General features: G+C 40.2%; 1 protein-coding gene across 1 annotated transcript in view; it reads right to left on the bottom strand.

Annotated features, from left to right (window-relative positions):
* Window positions 1-16390: 16390 nt before the first annotated feature.
* The window catches only part of SYT5 (synaptotagmin 5), a 207716-nt gene continuing 197368 nt past the window's right edge, over window positions 16391-26738 (bottom strand). The window contains exon 8 of the mRNA XM_053689941.1: window positions 16391-16600. Within this exon, the coding sequence (XP_053545916.1) occupies window positions 16391-16600 (210 nt within the window). The remainder of the gene's footprint in view (window positions 16601-26738) is intronic.

Raw genomic sequence — 26738 nt, 5'->3', positions numbered from 1 at the left:
GAACACACCAGACAAATGTGTGCATACACCAATCAGCAGCTAGCAACCACTAGTGTAGGATATGTTCAAACTCTTTTTTTTAACAAGGTATAACAAAATAACAGAGTACATTTAAAAATATAAGTTAATTTAAAAGTATCTTCAAATTACATGCTCTATCTGAATCATGCAAGTTTAATTTTGACTTTCTTATCCCTTTAAATAGAAGTAAAAGCAATATTATATGTGTATTTTAAATTTGAGAAAATATGATTGTAATTTTCAAATATCTCACACCCTGGTGGTTTAGTGTGAATTTGATATTAGAATCATGATACATGTTTGTATGACTAGAGCATGGATCTGTATAAGTGTTAAAGAAAGAAGGGTTTTGCAGGATCCAACAGAATCTGACTTTTATCAGGCTTTTATGTTTATCTGGACCAATGGTAAGAAAACAGAATGGCAGAGAAGCTTAGCATTCTGTTGATTTGAACACCGATTTCAGTAGAAGTAAAAATGACTTACACAAATAGATGCTTTCTCTACCAAGCAATTGGTACTGACTTAAGTGAAAAAGAACTGCCAGTAAACACATGTGCTGCAACTTCAGTTTGTGAAACTTCTGCCTATTAGATATACTATTTATTGTTGTCCAGTAAATGTGCAGCTACCTGTGATAAAGTGCCTATAGCACGCAAGAAACATGCGTTCGCGAACGGCGAATGCAAACTTCCGCAAATGTTCGCGAACGGGCGAACTGGGCAAACTGCCATAGACTTCAATAGGCAGGCGAATTTTAAAACCCACAGGGACTCTTTCTGGCCATAATAGTGATGGAAAAGTTGTTTCAATGGGACTAACACCTGGACTGTGGCATGCCGGAGGGGGATCCATGGCAAAACTCCCATGGAAAATTACATAGTTGATGCAGAGTCTGGTTTTAATCCATAAAGGGCATAAATCACCTAACATTCCTAAATTGTTTGGAATAACGTGCTTTAAAACATCAGGTATGATGTTGTATCGATCAGGTAGTGTAAGGGTTACGCCCGCTTCGCAGTGACAGACCAAACTCCCGCAGCGGGTACAACATCATCATCATCACACCGTACGTCCATGTGTGTAATGCTGCCTGACTGAGACATATCCCTGTTATCTACATCCTCTGGCAATAATGGTTGTGCATCACTCATTTCTTCCAACTGATGTGTAAATAACTCCTCTGACAGATCAAGTGAAGCAGCTGTGGTGCTAGTGTTGGTGGTGGCGGCAGGCGGGCGAGTGGTAACTTGAGAGGTGCCCGAAGCTATGCTGGAGGAGGATGGTGCGTCAAGGTTCCGAGCGGTATCTGTAGAAGATTGGGTGTCCTGTGTTAGCCAGTCAACTATGTCCTCAGAACTTTTCGAGTTCAGGGTATGTGGCCTCTGAACACTGGGCATTATTCTAGGGCCAAAGGGAATCACAGCACCATGACCACGACGGCCCCTGTGGGGTGGCCTGCCTCTGCCTGTCATTTTTTTTTCGATTAGTGGTACTATGCGTGCAAGCTACTGTGACAACAGATATGAGTGGCACTGTGCACTGGCAGAAGTTGGCAGAGTAGACGCTGTAGACCTGACACACACGCTTGCAGACAACTATCTGCTATTCAATCTATTACAGTCAAAATTGTATTTTTTTTAATGTACACTACTGTTACACCAGATATGAGTTGCACTGGTGTGACACTGTGCCCTGGCAGGCCCTGAAACGCACACGTGTGAAGGAAACTGACTGCTATTATTTCACAGTCAAATTTCTAGTTTTTTTTTTAACCCCTTAAAGACCAAGGCCATTTTTCAATTTCTTTCCCTTAAGGACCAGGGCTATTTTTACATTTCTGCGGTGTTTGTGTTTAGCTGTAATTTTCCTCTTACTCATTTACTGTACTCACACATATTATATACCGTTTTTCTCGCAACTAAATGGGCTTTCTAAAGATACCATTATTTTCCTCATATCTTATAATTTATTATTAAAAATATTATAAAATATAAGGAAAAATGGAAAAAAACACACTTTTTCTAACTTTGACCACCAAAATCTGTTACACATCTACAACCACCAAAAAACAACCATGCTAAATAGTTTCTAAATTTTGTCCTGAGTTTAGAAATACCCAATGTTAACATGTTCTTTGCTTTTTCTGCAAGTTATAGGGAAATAAATACAAGAAGCACTTTGCTATTTCAAAACCACTTTTTTTCAAAATGAGCGCTAGTTACATTAGAACCCTGATATCTGTCAGGAATACCTGAATATCCCTTGACATGTATATATATTTTTTAGAAGACATCCCAAAGTATTGATCTAGGCCCATTTTGGTATATTTCATGCCACCATTTCACCGCCAAATGCCATCAAATAAAAAAAAAATGGTTCACTTTTTCACAAACTTTAGGTTTCTCACAGAATTTATTTACAAACAACTTATGCAATTATGGCATAAATGGTTGTAAATGCTTCTCTGGGATCCCCTTTGTTCAGAAATAGCAGACTTATATGGCTTCGGTGTTGCTTTTTGGTAATTAGAAGGCTGCTAAATGCCACTGCGCACCACACATGTTTTATGCCCAGCAGTAAAGGGGTTAATTAGGGAGCATGTAGGGAGCTTGTAGAGTTAATTTTAGCTTAAGTGTAGTGTAGTAGACAACCAAAAGTATTGATCTAGGCCCATTTTGGTATATTTAATGCCACCATTTCACCGCCAAATGCGATAAAATTTTAAAAAAACTTACATTTTTTCGCAATTTTAGGTTTCTCACTAAAATTATTTACAAACAGCTTGTGCAATTATGGCACAACTGGTTGTAAATGCTTCTCTGGGATCCCCTTTGTTCAGAAATAGCAGACATATATGACTTTGGCTTTGCTTTCTGGTAATTAGAAGGCAGCTAAATGCTGCTGCGCATCACACGTGTATTATGGCTAGCAGTGAAGGGGTTAATTAGGTAGTTTGTAGGGAGCTTGCAGGGTTAATTTTAGCTTTAGTGTAGAGATCAGCCTCCCACCTGACACATCAGACCCCCTGATCCCTCCCAAATAGCTCCCTTCCCTCCCCCACCCCACAATTGTCCCCGCCATCTTAAGTACTGGCAGAAAGTCTGCCAGTACTAAAATTAAAGGTTTTTTTAAAAAAAGCATGCCCCCAACCTCCCTGATCCCCCCCAAAACAGCTCTCTAACCCTCCCCATCTGCCTTATTGGTGGCCATCTTGGGTACTGGCTGTCTGCCAGTACCCAGTTTGCAAAAAAAAGTTTTTTTTTTGTTTTTTTCTGTAGTGTAGCTTCCCCCTACCCCACAGACCAACCCCCACCACCTGCCTGATCTTTTTTTTTTTTTTAATTTTTATTCCTTTTTTTTTTTTTAATTTTACACCAACTTTTTCTGTAGAGTAGCGGTTCCCACCCGCTCCCTCCCTGTGCACGCGCCCGCCCCCGACCTCCCGTGCGCGCCCCCGGACATCCCCGCCCATGATCCCGCCCCCCTCCACTGACTGCTATTATTTCCCAGTCAAAAAAAGTGTTGTTTTTTTTAAATGTACACTACTGTTACACCAGATATGAGTGCTGGCACTGGGCAAGTGGGCACAGTATACGCTGTGAGCCTGACACACACGCTGGAAGGCAGGCAACTGCAATTAGATTACACAGGAAAAAAAAAAAAGCAGACTGATGTTCTAGCCCTAAAAAGGGCTTTTTGGGGTGCTGTCCTTACAGCAGAGATTAAATGAGTCCTTCAGGACTGTAGTGGACACTGAATACACTAGCCTAGCTATCGATTTCCCTATTAAATCAGCAGTAGCTACACTTTTCCTCCTCTCACTAAGAATCTAAAATGGATGCTGTCCAGGAGGTGGGAGGGTCTGGGAGGGAGGGTCTGCTGCTGATTGGCTGGAATGTGTCTGCTGACTGTGAGGTACAGGGTCAAAGTTTACTCAATGATGACGAATAGGGGGCGGACCGAACATTGCATATGTTCGCCTGCTGCGGCGAACGCGAACAAGCTATGTTTGCCGGGAACTATTCGCCGGCGAACTATTCGGGACATCACTAATGCCAAGTGCTGTTCTTTGTTCTTCAGATGGTGAGTTACCTGTTATTTTAAATGCTCTAATAACCTATGTATTTGCCTGCTGGAGAAAAGTTACTTAGGCTGCTCATCTAAATCATTTAACAGAAAGAAAAGAGCCACAATGACAACTATAAACAAGGCTGCCTCTTCTGTCTGTTCTTATGATAGTTCAACTGAAATCTGTGCTCCATAGAAAGACTCCACTTCTGAAGAAAAATAAGTGATCCCACCAAAATATCTCAATGTGTTCTACCAAAACAATTATGTAATCACATTAAAAATTGGAATGCTGCTTCCATATGCCCTTATTTTCCAAGTCCGTCTCTGGCTCCTTTGTGTGATCAGGTATATTAACAGACAACCTGGGTACAGGTTTATAAGAATCATTGGTGTAGTGGACTGGCAAAGTTTACCAACGTGAATCCAAACCAACAGCACAGACCTACATGCAAGAGAGTGTGCCATTTCAAGATTGTTTCAAAGCAGGTGTTTTCAGAGAGTATGTTCAAGAACTGGAAGAAAGTCAATGTCCTGTCTGGGTGGGAAGGCTCAACAACAATTCCATTGAAGAGTGCACAAACTATAAATTCAAGGGCCAGAAAACTGAACATATAAAATTAAAAAAAAAGGGAGGTACGGAACCGTCTAATTATGCCACACAGAAAATACAACTCATAAAGGAGAAGGCTGTGGTACCTTTTTATTTTTATTTTTAATTATTTGGAATACCCTTCTGGATAAAAAAACATCAGGATAAAAATAATGATTTGTTACAAAGTCATCCAACTCCTGTCTGTTCAATGCATAAAGACATACCAGATTCAAGTTTTTTTTTCTTCCAAAAAACACATATATAACCCATTGGATGCAATATTTTTTGACACAAAACTTTCTAGGTTTAGTATGATCCAAAACCTTTTTTAACAGAAACTTCCTAATTCTGTTCTCTATAAACATGTAATTATTATTATTATTATCTTGCAAGTGTCTAACACAGATTGATCAAAATTGAGCCATCTAAGTAAATAGTACTAATAATAGAATTTTTTTTAAGTGTCCAGCATATGTGTTTCCCTAGTTAATTTCTTGAGAATTATTGTCAGTTGTCAGTGTCCAACATGTGTGTGTTCCTAGTTAACTTCTTGAGAGTTTTAGTTATTTCAGTGATTTATGTCTGATTAAATATCATAAAAAGGAACTTTAATATGATGTAAACAATCGTTTTAGAAAAATTCTGAAGCAAACAGATATAAATTGCTAAATAAATGTCTGGTTCCTGTATTAAAACAATGAAAAAAAACAACAACCTATTAATGTTATGGAAATGGCAAAATATTCTGTTCCACCAACTTAAAACTTTACCAGCCGAAACAGGCTCTGTGCTATAACACATTTCTCGGCCTCCTTGTTCCACTTTACTGCCCTTTTTTATTTGACATAAATCGAGCACCCCTATTTGCAATGTAAATAATATGTGGATAAAAACGATCTCCGCTTTCTCAGTGTGGTAGTCCATCTCTATACAAAGAATTATAACATTATCCCAATATGTGAGGCATATTGTGTATAAGGTCTGAGCAGTGTGTTCATAAGCCTCTAAAAAAGTAGATATGGCTCTATGGGAGTCAAAGGACATCTCTTTGTTTTGAAAAGAGCTATCTAGAGTACTTGGTTAGCGATATCTGTTAAAAACCATTTGTAAGATCTAATGTACATAGAAATATAAAGTTTGTACTAGGTAAACGACATGCAGCATGTGATATGCATCAGGATTTTCCACCTAATTTAATTTCCTTACATCATAACAAAATCGAGTAGCCTTATCTCTTGTGGGTACCAAATAAATGGGCCGGATTGGTTACTGTATATTTCCTTGATAACTTCATTCTTATAATTCTTTGCTCTGTTATTTTCTTAAAATTTGTTTTGATAGATTTTTGTTTTTCCTCAGGAAACCTCTATGGTTTTAACGTAACATTTACCCTTGGGTTTGCAACTATGCTATTGCTAATTTAATTGATTCTGTCTGGCTTAACGGAGAAGAGGTCCTTATTTTTTTCATAAGCTTCTTCTGCTTGACCAGGAAGAAGAATCAAAATATTTATATTTATCAATAATCTCTGCCAAAATTAATTGACACAGTTTGGTACAGAGAATGACATCAAATAGATATACACATTGAAATCAGATGGCTGCTGCTATGGTTATTTTTCCTTTTGCTGCGGTGGAATTAACAATATATATTTACTTTATTAGTATAAAATATTCCACATTTAGAGGACTATTTATTATATTTTATTTTATTTAGTAGTTACATATGCAGTATATGGAACATAAAAACATCCTATACTAGCTGCAATACTGATTATGTTTTCAATAAAGTGTTCTATTTTGATATGATAAAAAAAATACAGATTGTACCATCTGACATTTCATTTTACAGTGTCTCATTTATTTGTCCTTGGAGGTTAATTGTTGACATTTCTCATATGATTTATTCGTAGCATTTTAAAACCAATAAGTATATGTATAGTCTTAAAACACACTATCAGGATTGCCCACTTTCTAATGCCTTTTTCATTTTCAGTATATTAATACCTGACTAAAATAATTGTAAGGGACTGAACATTGAATGCTGCTTATTATAGTAATATAGAAAAACGTATTTGGTAAATTGTAAGCTATAAGTAAATAATAGAAAGAAATTTAGCCTTACCAAATTACCCAAACATATTGGCACTTCATCTAATGAAAGTTTCCAAGAACAAATATTGGGTAAATGGATGTCAAGCATTCTTGATATAAACAATAAAGCATTTTTATTTATATTGATTTATGGGTGCAACATGATGCTCTTTCTGTAAATGTTACGTTCAAGGTTTGCTACATTTTTAAAGTGACCCTTTAGCTTGACTGCTGTCCATTTGCTTTAAAACCTTGAAGTTTACTTGACCCTTAGATCAAGGATATCCAATGGATTTTATATTTCTTTAATCTATTACATCATTTACCATCTGTTGGAAGATTGATGTTTGTTTGCTCTTATAAAGTAACATTTTTGCATGTCCATAATTTAATGGTCTTCTATCTATTCTGGGGGATTATTGTTATCATTAACACAAGTAGATCAGAATCTCTCTAAAGGCTTTGGCAACTCCAGTCAGGGCAGGACCATTTAGGACATTTATGGAGCTCTTTCCAATTGGAGATTCTGAGCATTATATTTGATTTTTCAACTAGCCCTACTAATTTTAGTCTACTTAAAGTATTATACAGGTTAGTAAAGTAATTTGTATTTTGACTTGATTCTACGCAATGTATAAATCCCTTTTGATTGTGTGGAGATTCTCAAGTGCAACTGGTTAGAATATTTGTTGTAGATCACACCATTTTAGGCACCACAATTCCCTTCAGTATCAAGATATTTTCACTATCTGTAGCTTTACTATATGTAATAATGTAAACTATTATTTCTTCTTAATAATAGGCCAAGGGCCACCCTTCCAATCCATTACAGTTTTATGTGCAAAAACTTTGTATTTATTTATTGCTTTTTTGAGGGGGGGGGGGGTTATTTGGTATTCCAATCAATGTGAATCAATTAACCTGCCTTAAAGGGACAGTTCACCCAAAAATGTTCTCCCCTTTAAATTATTCCCAATGATCCTTTTTACCTGCTAGAGTGTATTAAATTGGTTGCAAGTGGCTCCTTTACTCCTATTTCAGCATTTGAAATAGCTGATTTAGCTTGTGGTTTCCCAACCTATACTGAAAGTTTTGATACTGGCGTATACGCTATTGACAAGCCTAAGTAAACACAGCCAGCAGAAGAGATTACACCCTCAGTGGGGGGCATGATAGTTAAGTAATAAAATTATAATTTTCCATTGTTCTCTCTATGTATTGAGCTTTAGTTTTCCAGACAAATATAAGATAAGGAAGCAAGTCTGTGTACATAAAAGTGATAACATAATGAGATCTGATATTACCTGAAGCTCAATCCATTGTAATAGGCTGTGGTTTCAAAGCACAAAACCAGCTACTTCAGATACACAAATAAACCAAAATGCAATTTGTCAAATATTTTATACTCTGCAGTTGGTATAACAAGTCATTTAAAATACATTTATGGAAAAACAATTTTACAGTGTACTGTCCCTTTAATTACAAATACTGTACAAAGAACCAGACAAAATTGTTTTCTAACATTTGGTTAGAATAAACACACAAAAATTAAAAAAAACATTTTTTCTCAGGCTTTTAATATTTGTTTTGTCTGCACAAAAGCAAATTGTGTGTGGCCAAAATGATTTCCATGCTTATGATGACTGTCTTATGTGTTTGAGCGTTTGGTGCTTTACTTAAACAGTAATTAAATTTTTTTGCATAATTTCATCATTAACATTTTTAAAATGTTAAAAACGTAATTGCAATCATAAGCAAACATTTAGTGATGATATTTTAGTTGTGTAAAAGTTTAATCAATTTTGACAAAACAGGAAACTATATCTTTTTTTTCTCTTTAAATAACGTTAAAGGGATACTAAATCCAAATTTTTTCTTTAATGATTTAAAAAGAGCATGCAATTTTAAGCAACTTTCTAATTTTCTCCTATCATCAATTTTTCTTTGTTCTCTTGCTAGCTTTATTTAAAAAGCAGTAAGGTAAAACTTAGGAGCAGGCCCATTTTAGGTTCAGCACCCTGGATGGCACTTGCTTATTGGTGACTACATTCAGCCAACCAAAAAGCAAATGTAACCCAGGTTCTGAACCAAAAATTGTCCGGCTTCTAAGATTTACATTCCTGCTTTTTAAATAAAGATAGCAAGAGAACGAAGAAAAATTGATAATAGAAGTAAATTAGAAAGTTGCTTAAAATTCCATGCTGTATCTGAATAATTAAAGAAAATTTTTGTATATATGATTTACAAAAAAATACATTTTTTATATATATATATATATATATATATATAGATATAGATATATAAAAATAAATAGAACATTTTCTTCTATGTGAAAAACATTGGAATGTAAAATAGTTTAACTCATGTAGGGTTAGCTTACAAGTGATAAGTGTTTTTCCAGTTTGCGCTCTCCATTGAAGTTTTCGTGGAAAAGAGTCAGCTTTAGATTGCACGCAAACATGTTACTTTTCAAATTGTAGTACACACGCTAAGCAGCATGCATTAATACTTTACTCCTGGCGGTGTTTGCATGTGAGCAAAAATGCTAAATAGCGCTGCACTTGTAATCTGGCAGTATGTGTTTAAATGGGTTAAACACATAGTTAAAGTCAGCTCCAGAACAATGCTGCACTACTAGGATGTACATGAACACACCTCATGATCCAATAAAAAAGGCATATGTGTGTAGCCAACAATCACCAGCTAGTTCCCAAAAGTGCATTGCTGCTCCTGAGCCTACCTAGGTATACTTTTCAACAAAGGATAACAAGAGAAAGAAGCATATTTGATAATAATCATCAGTTGACTGAATAACATCATATATGTAAAATGCTTTAAAAGATAAAAAATAAAGTATATTTTACTCATTGTAAAAATAAATGAACACACCTTTTAAATATATAGCTTTCATTTATTCATAAACAGACAACTTTTCATTCAAATACATTAATATTAAAATATGTTCAAAAGGGAACCTTTATAAAGTACAGGATTACTGCTAGAACAAGGGAGTCCAATAAAATCACAGATAGAGAGATGGATCATACAGCTCTGGTTGGTTCATCCACTTTTGTCCATTTAATATTTGGCTGGATATGTAGTGTATGTATTATGAGTTGGCAGTACTTGAATGTTGATTGGAAGTTTCCCCATTAAATTGAAGGTAGTATTAACTGGATACAAATTTACCAGCAGCAGAAAAGGGACACATTTGAAATGCTAAATATACAAACCTAAAATGACATTTTAGCTACAAAGCTTTTATTAAACAAAAAATAAGTATCCTCAAAGGAAAAAAACAGACATACTTTGCCCCTAAAGTGTTTTTTCTTCTTCGTTTTTTAAACTACAAAAGTTCATGGCACAAGAGATAACATGATAATACACATTGCTAGTGCCATCACAGCAAGAAAACATACTGAAGTATTACAGTGGATGAACATATCCTTGAGTCTGACACACACACAATGCTAGGGTAGCTTTTTTTATATTGGACATTTTGCAAAAGTGATTTGTACAAGAGAAATGACTATTTCTTCAAGGATGCTTATACATTGTAGGGAATGATATCACTGATAAAAAGTTACATCAAAGAAGTCAGAAAGTAATCATATCAAATGTATGAAGTAGCAATGTGGACAATGAGTGAAGAAATATGATATATGTGTAAAAAGCAAACAATAAAAGCGGACACAAGATCATCAAATAGCAAGATAGCAGAAGAAAAGCCAAAACATACAAGACCTCATATTGGTATGGAGTTAAAATAGAGAAAAAGAGCAGAAAATCATAAACCAGAGAGAGAAACTGAGATTTATCATAAGAAGACACATCCAGACTACAAGAAATATCACAATATCATCAGCACAAAAATATTCTATCAAAGTATAAAAAGATCAATTTTGGTCCTGTGAAGTCTGTTCAAAAAAGTGTAATAAATTCACAAAAAATGTTACCTTCATCTCTTACTTGAATGACTGTTTTAAATAACCCTGCTTATTGACTATGCTTGGCAAGTTACAAAATGAGGCAATATCTGTCATATAATCCACATTTTGCTGCACATATTTAACCAAGGCCATGAATGGTCAACTGTGTCCAACTTGAAGCAATTGTGATTGCTGGATGTTTCATTATAATTATATTTACTAAGATTGTATTTAACAACTCAAAGGAATAGATTAAAAACAGAGTTACTGGCTCATGCATTTCCTTTAGCAAGATCATTTGTTTTTACCATCAGAATAGAAGAAATGCTTTAATTTATCACTATTCTGAAGCTAAGATGGACATTGCTAAAATACTACAAAAATACCAAGCACAACATCTAGTATTTTAATGAACAGAGAATACAGTATCTGCACTTGCTGTGGCCAAACATTAATGCACTGTGTATATTCAATTAATCAATCTATTTTATGTTGTATGTATTTATATGTATAACTTAAAGGGATCTCTGCCATTTTATTGTAAAACTTTATCAATTTCCAATGTTTTCTTTCTAAGACTCTTAGCAGAATTGTCATGGTCGCTTATTTGGAAGTAACCTGTCTGTTTTGTGTTTATGAGAGCTGGTTGAGGTTGCATTTTGAGGTCCATGGAATTATTTTGATTGTCCATTGTTCAGCTACTCTAGCGCCTATAAATAAGTATTTGGAATGTGACTTCTCTTAGCCCTTGTAACAAGCATATACTCAGTAGGGACCCATTAGATATTCTGGTACAGTTTCACATCAACTGTAATAAAATAAGTAAAACTGATTGTCAAAATCGGGTCTCTGGAAGCAATGACTGTCTACTTCAAAACCTCTCATTACTAATCTATAGTTTTTTATAACACCCCCATAAAATGATTTCCACTAATGACTCAATAAGAGACATTATCATTTCTCATCTTCAAATTTGTAAATTTATTTTACAGTTTGGTGCATTTTAATCTATAAATGTTGAGAAGTTTAAAAGTATAAAAAAATACAAAATATTAATCTTTTGAACCATGTTCAAGTTTGTAAAATAATAATAATTATATATATATATATATATCATTTTAACATTTTAGAGGTTTGTAGCCAATTAATGTTATATGCATTGAGTCTTGTTACTTTGGACTCAATGGGAGGATTAGCCAAGACTCATTTTTATTGAGAGCACCTATATTTTTTCTCTGTTCTGTACTGCTATATCGTAGTGTTTTCTTTATTAAAAAGTGAAAAATAGTGTATAGCAGAGAAAACACAACAGTACTGAATTAAACAGACACACAGGCACAGTCAGTAGAAGTAGCTCATCTAACCTAAATGCAATGACCACTTTAGCCATTTAATTTAAGTGAGTAGCCTTAGGATTCTCATTCTGAATCACAAATGCATACATTTTCAAACTGTAAAATGAAATTACTTATTTTAATGCACACAGCTGAATACATTGTTTTGATCCTTACATTTAATTTGATCCCTGTAATTGTTTTTTTTTATATACCACCTATGTTCATAGCGCTACAGAACCTGTTATCACTCTACAAATACCTGATAATAATAATAATAATAATAATAATAATAATAATAAATAAAAGGGCACTTAAAATATTAAATTTACCCTTCTGGCTAACCCTATTATAAAGTCGAATTTGAGATTCTGGGATAAGGTTTGTAGCCTTCCGTCCATAGCGCCTCACCCCTCACCGTCACACTCCTTAAGAGGATTACTATTGTCGCTACCAGACTCTCATCCTAACTTATGGCTTGCTTTGGGTTTGACCAAGATAGCAGACCTCTATGCAGGAGACAAATTACTCACTTATCAAAGTTTCCTTCGGAAATTTAGCCCACCCCCTCTTTTACACTTTGAATTTTGGAGACTACGTAGCCTCCTCATATCATGGGGCTTTGATACAAGCTCTTTGAGAACCAAAACTACCTGGGAGGTGAGATGGGACTCTCTGGCCCCTCCTACCAAACTCCTATCCATTTCGTATCTTGTACTCATGAAAATATTAAATTTAAAAAGCAAGTCTGTGCATTTCAAATTAGCATGAAAGCATTTTAGCAAGGTATGCATTTCTGCAAAAATGTTTCCAGTAGTAGTTATCAATATAACTTTTTGTGATAACCCTTTCTTGGCATGTGTTGGTAGGTCGTGAGCATGTGACTTACCATTTCACATACGCACACCTGACAGGGTAATCAAAAGACAGAATTGCACATGCACAGAACCTGACAACGTACACTTGGCAAGTCACATGCTCCTGTGACAATTCTTCTTCTGTAAGTCTATGCAAATTGCATACAATATTCTATGTGGATTTAAATGTTCCTTCCTGGATTTCAAACTTTTTTTATGCCCCTTTAAGAAAGCAAATAAAATAACGTCATGCTTCTATATAGAGCTAAAAAGACCAGTTAAAAATATTCAAGATAAGGGTGTACCCCTGATTTGCAAAACCTTGTTAAGTTTCTAACAAAATAGTAGTTTTAAATGGTTGTAAAACTTTGATTTTTTAGGTAGATATTTTTACAATGGAGATAAATTATATTCATATAAGAGCTTTTTAAATTAAATGTACATTTAAAGTGACATCAAAATGGGATTTGAAATAAAAGTTTTCTCCTTAACAGTGCATTTTAAATGTATCTTTTATGTCTTTTTAAAAAACATTTCTTAATTTTGACTTTTTTTGTTTTACTATGAAACAACTCTTGTATCAGGAAAAAAAGATGATTTTAGGGATACTGAACCCAATTTTTTTCTTTCATGATTCAGATAGAGCATGCAATTTTAGGCAACTTTCTAATTTATTCCTATTATCAATTTTTCTTCGTTCTCTTGGTATCTTTATTTGGAAAAGAAAGCATGTAAGCTTTTGAGCTGGCCCAGCTTTGGTTCAGCACCTGGGTAGTGCTTGCTGATTGGTGTCTAAATGTAGGCACCAATCAGCAAGCACTATCCAGGGTGCTGAACCAAAAATGGGCCAGCTCCTATGCTTACATTCCTGCTTTTTCAAATAAAGATACAAAGAGAACAAAGGAAATGTGATAATAGGAGTAAATTCGAAAATTGCTTAAAATTGCATGCTCTATCTGAATCATGAAAGAAAAAAAATTGGGTTCAGTGTCCCTTTAACAAAACCAACCTCTACACCCATATGTTTACAACTGAAAATGTTGTTAAAAAAAAGTACAAAGGTATCTGCATATTCCAAATATAATCAATAATGAATGTGGAGCTAGAGAATCATAACATTAGTAAATGTGGATATGATGCAAATACAAAGTAGAACAAACACAGCTTATACAAAATGTTATGGAGGAAGTTAATTTTATAGAAAGTTAATATTCTACCCATTTAGGGAATTGCTGTGTAAACCTAGTTTGTGTATATAAAACTGAACACTGCTACTTTAAGATAATTCCTTAGACTAAATTAGGCTGTAGCTGTCTCTCTAATATATTTGTTTCACATTAAACATTTACCTCATCAGCTTCTCTAGGTCTGACCTGGGCAGCTAATGTGTATACATCTGCAAATCAGTGTTGTAAAAGGGACACTAAATTGAAAATGTAACGTTTCTGGTTCAGGCAGATTATGCAATTTAAAAATTATAAAATAAATATACTTTCCCATTTACTTATATTATCAGATTTGCTTCATACTCTAAATATCCTTTGTTGAGGAGTACACCTAGGTAGCATAGGAGCTTAGGAACATGCATGTGCTGCTTTAGAATTCTGCAGCAGCACTGTTTGCAATAATGTTTGTAGCAATGATATACATTTTAAGCACTGCTACTATTGAATGCTGAAGACACATGCACGCTCCTATGAGCTTACCCAGATTTACACTTTAACAAAGGATAGTAAGATCACAGAGCTAATATGATAATAGAAGTAAACAGGAATATTTTATAACATTGCAGGCTCTGTCCGAATCATAAATCTTTTATTTCAACTTTATTGTCCCTCTATTTTTTTTTTAAAAGTGCAATTTTGTATCTTTAATTTGATTCTTTTTTATACTTTTACAACTTCTCTCAAAGAGCCTACCATTAGGCCAGATTACAAGTGGTGCGCTATTTAGCACTTTCACTCGAGCATTAACACTGCCAGAAGTAAAGTTTTTGCGCGTGCTAGGGATATTACAATATCGCCCCCGTGAAAACGCTAGCTCGCCACTTGTAGTCTAGCCCATTATGGGGAAGTGCTGCTTCAGATTATGGTAGTAAAGCCCAAATAAAACAATGAAACTATTGTTAACCAATTTGCAGAGCCATTTCCACGTGTTTTCTACTTACTGTACATACTGTAGCATATTTTGAATCCTGATGATAGTATCCTTTTAAAAAATACTAAAAATGCATTCCATAGTTAAAAAGCTTTCTTCTTCACTCTTATTCTGGAAATCATCCCACCCCCCCAAAAAAATGCTGTTATCTTGCAATTTCATTCAATTATAAAAACTGTGTGATAGGTCCTATCATTTCAGAAACTTAGAAAAGTACAAAAGTTTTCTTTTTTTTTGTCCCAGTTTCAATTTTAAATAATTTTCAAAAAATAAAATCCAAAATCTAAAAAAATATGTAGGACATATTTAAATGGCAATAGGAAATGTAAAATATTTGCCTAAAATAGTGCTTTAGTAATCAATGTTTGTAGTGGCAGTGGCTGCTGTTTTGGTATGTCATTTGCTTTTCATAGTCAGCTTGTGTGAGCTGCTTTTGGCAGTGCATGTTTGTGAATGTTTATATATATATATATATATATATATATATATATAAATACATCTATCATAGCTCCTAAATCACACAAACACTTTGTTTTTGTCTTTCCTCCACATCCATAACCCTGCTTAGTGAGGTAAACAGCTCTCAAGCTAAAATTTGCCTTTCTAAAATTCTTTGCAGGACCTTGCAGTACAGGCAAAACTTCTTAGATAATCTTGCCAGGCCAGATAACTTTAGAGAATAAGGTCCTAAGTGGTTTTCATGTTTACAACTAGGGAGGAGTGAGCACTTTTTTTTTGGGGGGGGGGGGGGTGCTGGATACTGATCAGTGGCAAATATACAACGATAAAAGCTTTACAATTGCATTAATAAATTGTTGTATTTGGTTTAAATAAGAGTTGTTGTTTTTTTACCAACTGAGATTCAAAGTGTACATATTATGTATATTTAATGTTTTTGTTGTGTGTTTCTTTAAGATATATTTTGATCAAGTGGATTTTCTCCGGTGTTTATAAGATACCTAGAGTGGGGATGGATTTGGTGACTGACTATCTATAACATAAAGGCAGGTGTGAAGTCTTTACCTGCTAGTTAAATGTCATCCGTTTAGCTATCTTGCTAATGAGAACATGATATTTTCATTTCAAGTATGTTTTTTTTTTTTAGTATTATTATACCAGCTGAAATATTTTGAAAAAGGATACTGCCTCTTATATAAATATTGTAATCATTTACAAATAACCACAAAACAGGAGGTTTATCAAAGCTATTTCACAGCTACAGCTTTGAACAAGTATGTATTTACACACATCAGCACAGGTATAACTACTTGTCTACACAAGTGTCACCATGTGCCTCCTTGCACGCCCACTCATTCACACACAGGAAGTTACATCATGAGGTCTTCATTCCAAGAGTAGAATCCACTTCCTCTTCTGGCTGTAAAGTGTGCCATTGGGCAATAGGCCTCCTGGGGTTAGCCAGCATATCAGACCAGTGACGCAGCTCAGTCCCTGTAGAATTGCAGCCCACAAAAATCTTGCCAATAGCTTCATTCTTGCCTAGTTTGTCATAATCGAGTACTGTAAGAACTACTTGCACTTTCTGTGGAGGGAAATACATACAATTATTATTCTTTATTTAAAAAAGCACCAACAGATTCCACAGCGCTGTCCATGGGTATAAAGATAAAAGTACAATGATAAAACACTACAATATAAGACAAAATTTAACAGACAAATACAGGGGGAAATGAGGGCCCTATTCCCATGGGAATTTACAATCTAGATGGGTAGGAGGATGGGAAACAGGAGGTGGGGACTGCAAAAGTGAGAATATTGTTAGTGCAAAGTTAGATGATGGTTACTATTAGGCAAGTGGAATTAATTTGTTACTGAGTTGGGTAATAAGCTTCCCTGAACAAAAAGATCTTTAGGGAGTGTATAAAGGTGGAAAGGTTAGGGGAAAGTCTGACAGCTTGAGGAAGTGCGTTCCAGAGAGTTGGTGCCGCACAAGAGAAGTCCTGTAGTCTAGCATGGGAGGAGGTGATGGTAGAGGAGGCAAGGAGGAGGTCATTGTTGGATCTTAGGGGGCTATTACTAAGATAATACTTTTCAAGAATAAATAATAGAATATTGCTTAAAAGAAAAACATTTTTTTTTTAGATTTTTTGTAAAATGTTTTCTTATATGTTCTATTGAAATTTAGAATTGCTTTTCTTGCTACATTGTTAATTAAGAAGCCAACAGATAGGCAGTTTTGCTGAAAACAAATTGAACTTGAGGATAAAGAGGAGTTGGCTTGAGGCTATGTGCTGGTCTATGTCAGAAAACAAGGTAGAGAGAAATGAAAAGCAGGGGCATGCAATTAAATTCTAACATGATCTAATATGCTATATCATTTTATCATTGCCCTGTTGCTTGCAGGCACTATGTGTTTAACACCTGCAAAGGAGCTGAACACAAAATTAAAGTCTGAAAATGCACTACTGATTCAGAGCTAAGCACAGAATGAACAAAAGAGTGAAGAGGAGTGGAAGAATAATAGAGATGTGAAAAACAATAGTTCACAGGATTTTTGTACTTTTTTAACAATTTTATTTCATATAAACACAACCATTTTCTCCAAAAACATTAAAGAGTACAGGCTACAAGAGCTGCTGCTATCCCCACCTTCAATTTGTGATTAGGCTACAGGAGTGGGGCTGCCACCTCGGCCATGTTTTCCTGGACACTTATGAGTTACACATGCTGCAGGGAGTGCAGGAAGGAACATGAATAGTGCTGTCCAGCAGCACCATACATGTTTCCCTCTATAAACCCTGCAGCATGTGTAACTCATAAGTGTCCAGGAAAACATGGCCGAGGTGGCAGCCCTATACAGGAGCTTATGCTATCCCATCTTTTACTCTGTGATTAGGCTACAGGAGATACTGCTACCCCTCCTTCACTCTGTGATTAGGCTACAGGAGATACTGCTACCCCTCCTTCACTCTGTGATTAGGCTACAGGAGCTGCTGCTACCCCTCCTTCACTCTGTGATTAGGCTTCAGGAGCTGCTGCTGTCCCCTCCTTCACTCTGTGTTTAGGCTACAGGAGCGGCTGCTATCCTCTCCTTCACTCTGTGATTAGGCTACAGATGCTGCTGCTATCCCCTCCTTCACTCTGTGATTAGGCTACAGGAGCTGCTGCTATCCCCTCCTTCACTCTGTGATTAGGCTACAGAAGCTGCTGCTTTTCCCTCCTTCACTCTGTGATTAGGCTACAGATGCTGCTGCTATCCCCTCCTTCACTCTGTGATTAGGCTACAGGAGCTGCTGCTATCTCCTCCTTCACTCTGTGATTAGGCTACAGGAGCTGCTGCTACCCCTCCTTCACTCTGTGATTAGGCTACAGGAGCTGCTGCTATCACCTCCTTCACTCTGTGATTAGGCTACAGGAGCGGCTGCTATCCTCTCCTTCACTCTGTGATTAGGCTACAGGAGCCGCTGCTACCCCTCCTTCACTCTGTGATTAGGCTACAGGAGCTGCTGCTATCCCCTCCTTCACTCTGTGATTAGTCTACAGGAGCTGCTGCTATCCCCTCCATCACTCTGTGATTAGGCTACAGGAGCTGCTGCTATCCCCTCCTTCACTCTGTGATTAGGCTACAGGAGCTGCTGCTACCCCTCCTTCACTCTGTGATTAGGCTACAGGAGCTGCTGCTATCCCCTCCTTCACTCTGTGATTAGGCTACAGGAGCTGCTGCTACCCCTCCTTCACTCTGTGATTAGGCTACAGGAGCGGCTGCTATCCTCTCCTTCACTCTTTGATTAGGCTACAGGAGATACTGCTACCCCTCCTTCACTCTGTGATTAGGCTACAGGAGATACTGCTACCCCTCCTTCACTCTGTGATTAGGCTACAGGAGCTGCTGCTACCCCTCCTTCACTCTGTGATTAGGCTACAGGAGCGGCTGCTATCCTCTCCTTCACTCTGTGATTAGGCTACAGGAGATACTGCTACCCCTCCTTCACTCTGTGATTAGGCTACAGATGCTGCTGCTGTCCCCTCCTTCACTCTGTGTTTAGGCTACAGATGCTGCTGCTATCCCCTCCTTCACTCTGTGATTAGGCTACAGAAGCTGCTGCTATCCCCTCCTTCATTCTGTGATTAGGCTACAGATGCTGCTGCTATCCCCTCCTTCACTCTGTGATTAGGCTACAGATGCTGCTGCTATCCCCTCCTTCACTCTGTGTTTAGGCTACAGGAGCTGCTGCTACCCCTCCTTCACTCTGTGATTAGGCTACAGGAGATGCTGCTACCCCTCCTTCACTCTGTGATTAGGCTACAGGAGATGCTGCTACCCCTCCTTCACTCTGTGATTAGGCTACAGGAGATGCTGCTACCCCTCCTTCACTCTGTGATTAGGCTACAAATGCTGCTGCTATCCCCTCCTTCACTCTGTGATTAGGCTACAGAAGCTGTTGCAACCCCTCCTTCACTCTGTGATTAGGCTACAGGAGCTTATGCTATCCCATCTTTTACTCTGTGATTAGGCTACAGGAGCTTATGCTATCCCATCTTTTACTCTGTGATTAGGCTACAGGAGATACTGCTACCCCTCCTTCACTCTGTGATTAGGCTACAGATGCTGCTGCTATCCCCTCCTTCACTCTGTGATTAGGCTACAGAAGCTGCTGCTATCCCCTCCTTCATTCTGTGATTAGGCTACAGATGCTGCTGCTATCCCCTCCTTCACTCTGTGATTAGGCTACAGATGCTGCTGCTATCCCCTCCTTCACTCTGTGATTAGGCTACAGATACTGCTGCTATCCCCTCCTTCACTCTGTGTTTAGGCTACAGGAGCTGCTGCTACCCCTCCTTCACTCTGTGATTAGGCTACAGGAGATGCTGCTACCCCTCCTTCACTCTGTGATTAGGCTACAGGAGATGCTGCTACCCCTCCTTCACTCTGTGATTAGGCTACAGGAGCTGCTGCTACCCCTCCTTCACTCTGTGATTAGGCTACAGGAGATGCTGCTACCCCTCCTTCACTCTGTAATTAGGCTACAAATGCTGCTGCTATCCCCTCCTTCACTCTGTGATTAGGCTACAGAAGCTGCTGCAACCCCTCCTTCACTCTGTGATTAGGCTACAGGAGCTTATGCTATCCCATCTTTTACTCTGTGATTAGGCTACAGGAGCTTATGCTATCCCATCTTTTACTCTGTGATTAGGCTACAGGAGATACTGCTACCCCTCCTTCACTCTGTGATTAGGCTACAGATGCTGCTGCTATCCCCTCCTTCACTCTGTGTTTAGGCTACAGATGCTGCTGCTATCCCCTCCTTCACTCTGTGATTAGGCTACAGGAGCTGCTGCTACCCCTCCTTCACTCTGTGATTAGGCTACAGAAGCTGCTGCGACCCCTCCTTCACTCTGTGATTAGGCTACAGGAGCTGCTGCTATCCCCTCCTTCACTCTGTGATTAGGCTACAGGAGCTGCTGCTATCCCCTCCTTCACTCTGTGATTAGGCTACAGGAGCTGCTGCTATCCCCTCCTTCACTCTGTGATTAGGCTACAGATGCTGCTGCTATCCCCTCCTTCACTCTGTGATTAGGCTACAGATGCTGCTGCTATCCCCTCCTTCACTCTGTGATTAGGCTACAGATGCTGCTGCTATCCCCTCCTTCACTCTGTGATTAGGCTACAGGAGCGGCTGCTATCCCCTCCTTCACTCTGTGATTAGGCTACAGATGCTGCTGCTATCCCCTACTTCACTCTGTGATTAGGCTACAGGAGATGCTGCTACCCCTCCTTCACTCTGTGATTAGGCTACAGGAGCTGCTGCTACCCCTCCTTCACTCTGTGATTAGGCTACAGGAGCTGCTGCTAACCCCACCTTCACTCTGTGATTAGGCTACAGAAGCTGCTGCTATCCCCTCCTTCACTTTGTGATTAGGCTACAGGAGCTGTTGCTAACCCCTCCTTCACTCTGAGATTAGGCTACAGGAGCTGCTGCTATCACCTCCTTCACCTTGTGATTAGGCTACAGGAGCTGTTGCTACCCCTCCTTCACTCTGTGATTAGGCAACAGGAGCTGCTGCTATCCCCTCCTTCACTTTGTGATTAGGCTACAGAAGATGCTGCTATCCCCTCCTTTACTCTGTGATTAGGCTACAGAAGCTGCTGCTACCCCTCCTTCACTCTGTGATTCGTCTACACAGGAGCTGCTGCTATCCCCTCCTTTACTCTGTGATTAGGCTACACAGGAGCTGCTGCTATCCCCTCCTTTACTCTGTGATTAGGCTACACAGGAGCTGCTGCTACCCCTCCTTCACTCTGTGATTAGGCTACAGAAGCTGCTGCTATCCCCTCCTTCAATCTGTGATTAAGATACAGAAGCTGTTGCTATCCCCTCCTTTACTCTGTGATTAGGCTACAGAAGCTGCTGCTATCCCCTCCTTCACTCTGTGATTAGGCTACAGAAGCTGTTGCTATCCCCTCCTTCACTCTGTGATTAGGCTACAGAAGCTGCTGCTATCACCTCCTTCACTCTGAAATTAGGCTACAGAAGCTGCTGCTATCCCCTCCTTCACTCTGTGATTAGGCTACAGGAGCTGCTGCTATCACCTCCTTCAATCTGTGATTAGGCTACAGAAGCTGCTGCTATCACCTCCTTCACTCTGTGATTAGGCTTAAGGAGCTGCTGCTACCCCTCCTTCACTCTGTGATTAGGCTACAGAAGCTGCTGCTACCCCTCCTTCACTCTGTGATTAGGCTACAGAAGCTGCTGCTATCACCTCCTTCACTCTGTGATTAGGCTACAGGAGCTGCTGCTATCCCCTCCTTCACTCTGTGATTAGGCTACAGGAGCTGCTGCTACCCCTCCTTCACTCTGTGATTAGGCTACAGGAGCTGCTGCTACCCCTCCTTCACTCTGTGATTAGGCTACAGGAGCTGCTGCTAACCCCACCTTCACTCTGTGATTAGGCTACAGAAGCTGCTGCTATCCCCTCCTTCACTTTGTGATTAGGCTACAGGAGCTGTTGCTAACCCCTCCTTCACTCTGAGATTAGGCTACAGGAGCTGCTGCTATCACCTCCTTCACTTTGTGATTAGGCTACAGGAGCTGCTGCTATCCCCTCCTTCACTTTGTGATTAGGCTACAGAAGATGCTGCTATCCCCTCCTTTACTCTGTGATTAGGCTACAGAAGCTGCTGCTACCCCTCCTTCACTCTGTGATTCGTCTACACAGGAGCTGCTGCTATCCCCTCCTTTACTCTGTGATTAGGCTACACAGGAGCTGCTGCTATCCCCTCCTTTACTCTGTGATTAGGCTACACAGGAGCTGCTGCTACCCCTCCTTCACTCTGTGATTAGGCTACAGAAGCTGCTGCTATCCCCTCCTTCAATCTGTGATTAAGATACAGAAGCTGTTGCTATCCCCTCCTTTACTCTGTGATTAGGCTACAGAAGCTGCTGCTATCCCCTCCTTCACTCTGTGATTAGGCTACAGAAGCTGTTGCTATCCCCTCCTTCACTCTGTGATTAGGCTACAGAAGCTGCTGCTATCACCTCCTTCACTCTGAAATTAGGCTACAGAAGCTGCTGCTATCCCCTCCTTCACTCTGTGATTAGGCTACAGGAGCTGCTGCTATCACCTCCTTCAATCTGTGATTAGGCTACAGAAGCTGCTGCTATCACCTCCTTCACTCTGTGATTAGGCTTAAGGAGCTGCTGCTACCCCTCCTTCACTCTGTGATTAGGCTACAGAAGCTGCTGCTACCCCTCCTTCACTCTGTGATTAGGCTACAGAAGCTGCTGCTATCACCTCCTTCACTCTGTGATTAGGCTACAGGAGCTGCTGCTATCCCCTCCTTCACTCTGTGATTAGGCTACAGGAGCTGCTGCTACCCCTCCTTCACTCTGTGATTAGGCTTCAGGAGCTGCTGCTGTCCCCTCCTTCACTCTGTGTTTAGGCTACAGGAGCGGCTGCTATCCTCTCCTTCACTCTGTGATTAGGCTACAGATGCTGCTGCTATCCCCTCCTTCACTCTGTGATTAGGCTACAGGAGCTGCTGCTATCCCCTCCTTCACTCTGTGATTAGGCTACAGAAGCTGCTGCTTTTCCCTCCTTCACTCTGTGATTAGGCTACAGATTCTGCTGCTATCCCCTCCTTCACTCTGTGATTAGGCTACAGGAGCTGCTGCTACCCCTCCTTCACTCTGTGATTAGGCTACAGGAGCTGCTGCTATCACCTCCTTCACTCTGTGATTAGGCTACAGATGCTGCTGCTGTCCCCTCCTTCACTCTGTGTTTAGGCTACAGATACTGCTGCTATCCCCTCCTTCACTCTGTGATTAAGCTACAGAAGCTGCTGCTATCCCCTCCTTCATTCTGTGATTAGGCTACAGATGCTGCTGCTATCCCCTCCTTCACTCTGTGATTAGGCTACAGATGCTGCTGCTATCCCCTCCTTCACTCTGTGATTAGGCTACAGATGCTGCTGCTATCCCCTCCTTCACTCTGTGTTTAGGCTACAGGAGCTGCTGCTACCCCTCCTTCACTCTGTGATTAGGCTACAGGAGATGCTGCTACCCCTCCTTCACTCTGTGATTAGGCTACAGGAGATGCTGCTACCCCTCCTTCACTCTGTGATTAGGCTACAGGAGCTGCTGCTACCCCTCCTTCACTCTGTGATTAGGCTACAGGAGATGCTGCTACCCCTCCTTCACTCTGTGATTAGGCTACAAATGCTGCTGCTATCCCCTCCTTCACTCTGTGATTAGGCTACAGAAGCTGCTGCAACCCCTCCTTCACTCTGTGATTAGGCTACAGGAGCTTATGCTATCCCATATTTTACTCTGTGATTAGGCTACAGGAGCTTATGCTATCCCATCTTTTACTCTGTGATTAGGCTACAGGAGATACTGCTATCCCCTCCTTCACTCTGTGATTAGGCTACAGGAGCTGCTGCTATCCCCTCCTTCACTCTGTGATTAGGCTACAGGAGCTGCTGCTATCCCCTCCTTCACTCTGTGATTAGGCTACAGGAGCTGCTGCTATCCCCTCCTTCACTCTGTGATTAGGCTACAGATGCTGCTGCTATCCCCTCCTTCACTCTGTGATTAGGCTACAGATGCTGCTGCTATCCCCTCCTTCACTCTGTGATTAGGCTACAGGAGCGGCTGCTATCCCCTCCTTCACTCTGTGATTAGGCTACAGATGCTGCTGCTATCCCCTACTTCACTCTGTGATTAGGCTACAGGAGATGCTGCTACCCCTCCTTCACTCTGTGATTAGGCTACAGGAGCTGCTGCTACCCCTCCTTCACTCTGTGATTAGGCTACAGGAGCTGCTGCTAAGCCCACCTTCACTCTGTGATTAGGCTACAGAAGCTGCTGCTATCCCCTCCTTCACTTTGTGATTAGGCTACAGGAGCTGTTGCTAACCCCTCCTTCACTCTGAGATTAGGCTACAGGAGCTGCTGCTATCACCTCCTTCACTTTGTGATTAGGCTACAGGAGCTGTTGCTACCCCTCCTTCACTCTGTGATTAGGCTACAGGAGCTGCTGCTATCCCCTTCTTCACTTTGTGATTAGGCTACAGAAGATGCTGCTATCCCCTCCTTTACTCTGTGATTAGGCTACAGAAGCTGCTGCTACCCCTCCTTCACTCTGTGATTCGTCTACACAGGAGCTGCTGCTATCCCCTCCTTTACTCTGTGATTAGGCTACACAGGAGCTGCTGCTACCCCTCCTTCACTCTGTGATTAGGCTACAGAAGCTGCTGCTATCCCCTCCTTCAATCTGTGATTAAGATACAGAAGCTGTTGCTATCCCCTCCTTTACTCTGTGATTAGGCTACAGAAGCTGCTGCTATCCCCTCCTTCACTCTGTGATTAGGCTACAAAAGCTGTTGCTATCCCCTCCTTCACTCTGTGATTAGGCTACAGAAGCTGCTGCTTTCACCTCCTTCACTCTGAAATTAGGCTACAGAAGCTGCTGCTATCCCCTCCTTCACTCTGTGATTAGGCTACAGGAGCTGCTGCTATCACCTCCTTCAATCTGTGATTAGGCTACAGAAGCTGCTGCTATCACCTCCTTCACTCTGTGATTAGGCTTAAGGAGCTGCTGCTACCCCTCCTTCACTCTGTGATTAGGCTACAGAAGCTGCTGCTACCCCTCCTTCACTCTGTGATTAGGCTACAGAAGCTGCTGCTATCACCTCCTTCACTCTGTGATTAGGCTACAGGAGCTGCTGCTATCCCCTCCTTCACTCTGTGATTAGGCTACAGAAGCTGCTGCTATCCCCTCCTTCACTCTGTGATTAGGCTACAGGAGCTGCTGCTATCTCCTCCTTAACTCTGTGATTAGGCTACAGGAGCTGCTGCTACACCTCCTTCACTCTGTGATTAGGCTACAGAGCTGCTGCTATCCCCTCCTTCACTCTGTGATTAGGCTACAGGAGTTGCTGCTATCCCCTCCTTCACTCTGTGATTAGGCTACAGGAGCTGCTGCTATTCCCTCCTTCACTCTGTGATTAGGCTACAGGAGTTGCTGCTATCCCCTCCTTTACTCTGTGATTAGGCTACAGGACCTGCTGCTATCCCCTCTTTCACTTTGAGATTAGGCTACAGAAGCTGCTGCTATCCCCTCCTTCACTCTGTGATTAGGCTACAGAAGCTGCTGCTATCCCCTCCTTTACTCTGTGATTAGGCTACAGAAGCGGCTGCTATCCCCTCTTTCACTCTGTGATTAGGCTGCAAGAGTTGCTGCTGTCCCCTCCTTCACTGTGTGATTAGGCTACAGAAGCTGCTGCTATACCCTCCTTCACTCTGTGATTAGGCTACAGAAGCGGCTGCTACCCCCTCCTTTACTCTGTGATTAGGCTACAGAAGCTGCTGCTATCCCCTCCTTTACTCTGTGATTAGGCTACAGAAGCTGCTGCTATCCCCTCCTTTACTCTGTGATTAGGCTACAGAAGCTGCTTCTATCCCCTCCTTTACTCTGTGATTAGGCTACAGAAGCTGCTGCTATCCCCTCCTTCACTCTGTGATTAGGCTACAGAAGCTGCTGCTATCCCTTCCTTTACTCTGTGATTAGGCTACAGAAGCTGCTGCTATCACCTCCTTTAATCTGTGATTAGGCTACAGGAGCTGCTGCTATCCCCTCCTTCACTGTGTGATTAGGCTACAGAAGCTGCTGCAACCCCTCCTTCACTCTGTGATTAGGCTACAGGAGCTTATGCTATCCCATCTTTTACTCTGTGATTAGGCTACAGGAGCTTATGCTATCCCATCTTTTACTCTGTGATTAGGCTACAGGAGATACTGCTACCCCTCCTTCACTCTGTGATTAGGCTACAGAAGCTGCTGCTATCCCCTCCTTCAATCTGTGATTAGGCTACAGGAGCTGCTGCTATCTCCTCCTTAACTCTGTGATTAGGCTACAGGAGCTGCTGCTACCCCTCCTTCACTCTGTGATTAGGCTACAGAGCTGCTGCTATCCCCTCCTTCACTCTGTGATTAGGCTACAGGAGTTGCTGCTATCCCCTCCTTCACTCTGTGATTAGGCTACAGGAGCTGCTGCTATTCCCTCCTTCACTCTGTGATTAGGCTACAGGAGTTGCTGCTATCCCCTCCTTTACTCTGTGATTAGGCTACAGGACCTGCTGCTATCCCCTCTTTCACTTTGAGATTAGGCTACAGAAGCTGCTGCTATCCCCTCCTTCACTCTGTGATTAGGCTACAGAAG

The sequence above is a fragment of the Bombina bombina genome, chromosome 8 (assembly GCF_027579735.1).
Source record: "Bombina bombina isolate aBomBom1 chromosome 8, aBomBom1.pri, whole genome shotgun sequence".
Taxonomy (NCBI): Eukaryota; Metazoa; Chordata; class Amphibia; order Anura; family Bombinatoridae; genus Bombina; species Bombina bombina.
The sequence above is the reverse complement of the archived record's forward strand: the minus strand, read 5'-3'. Positions and strand labels throughout refer to the sequence as shown.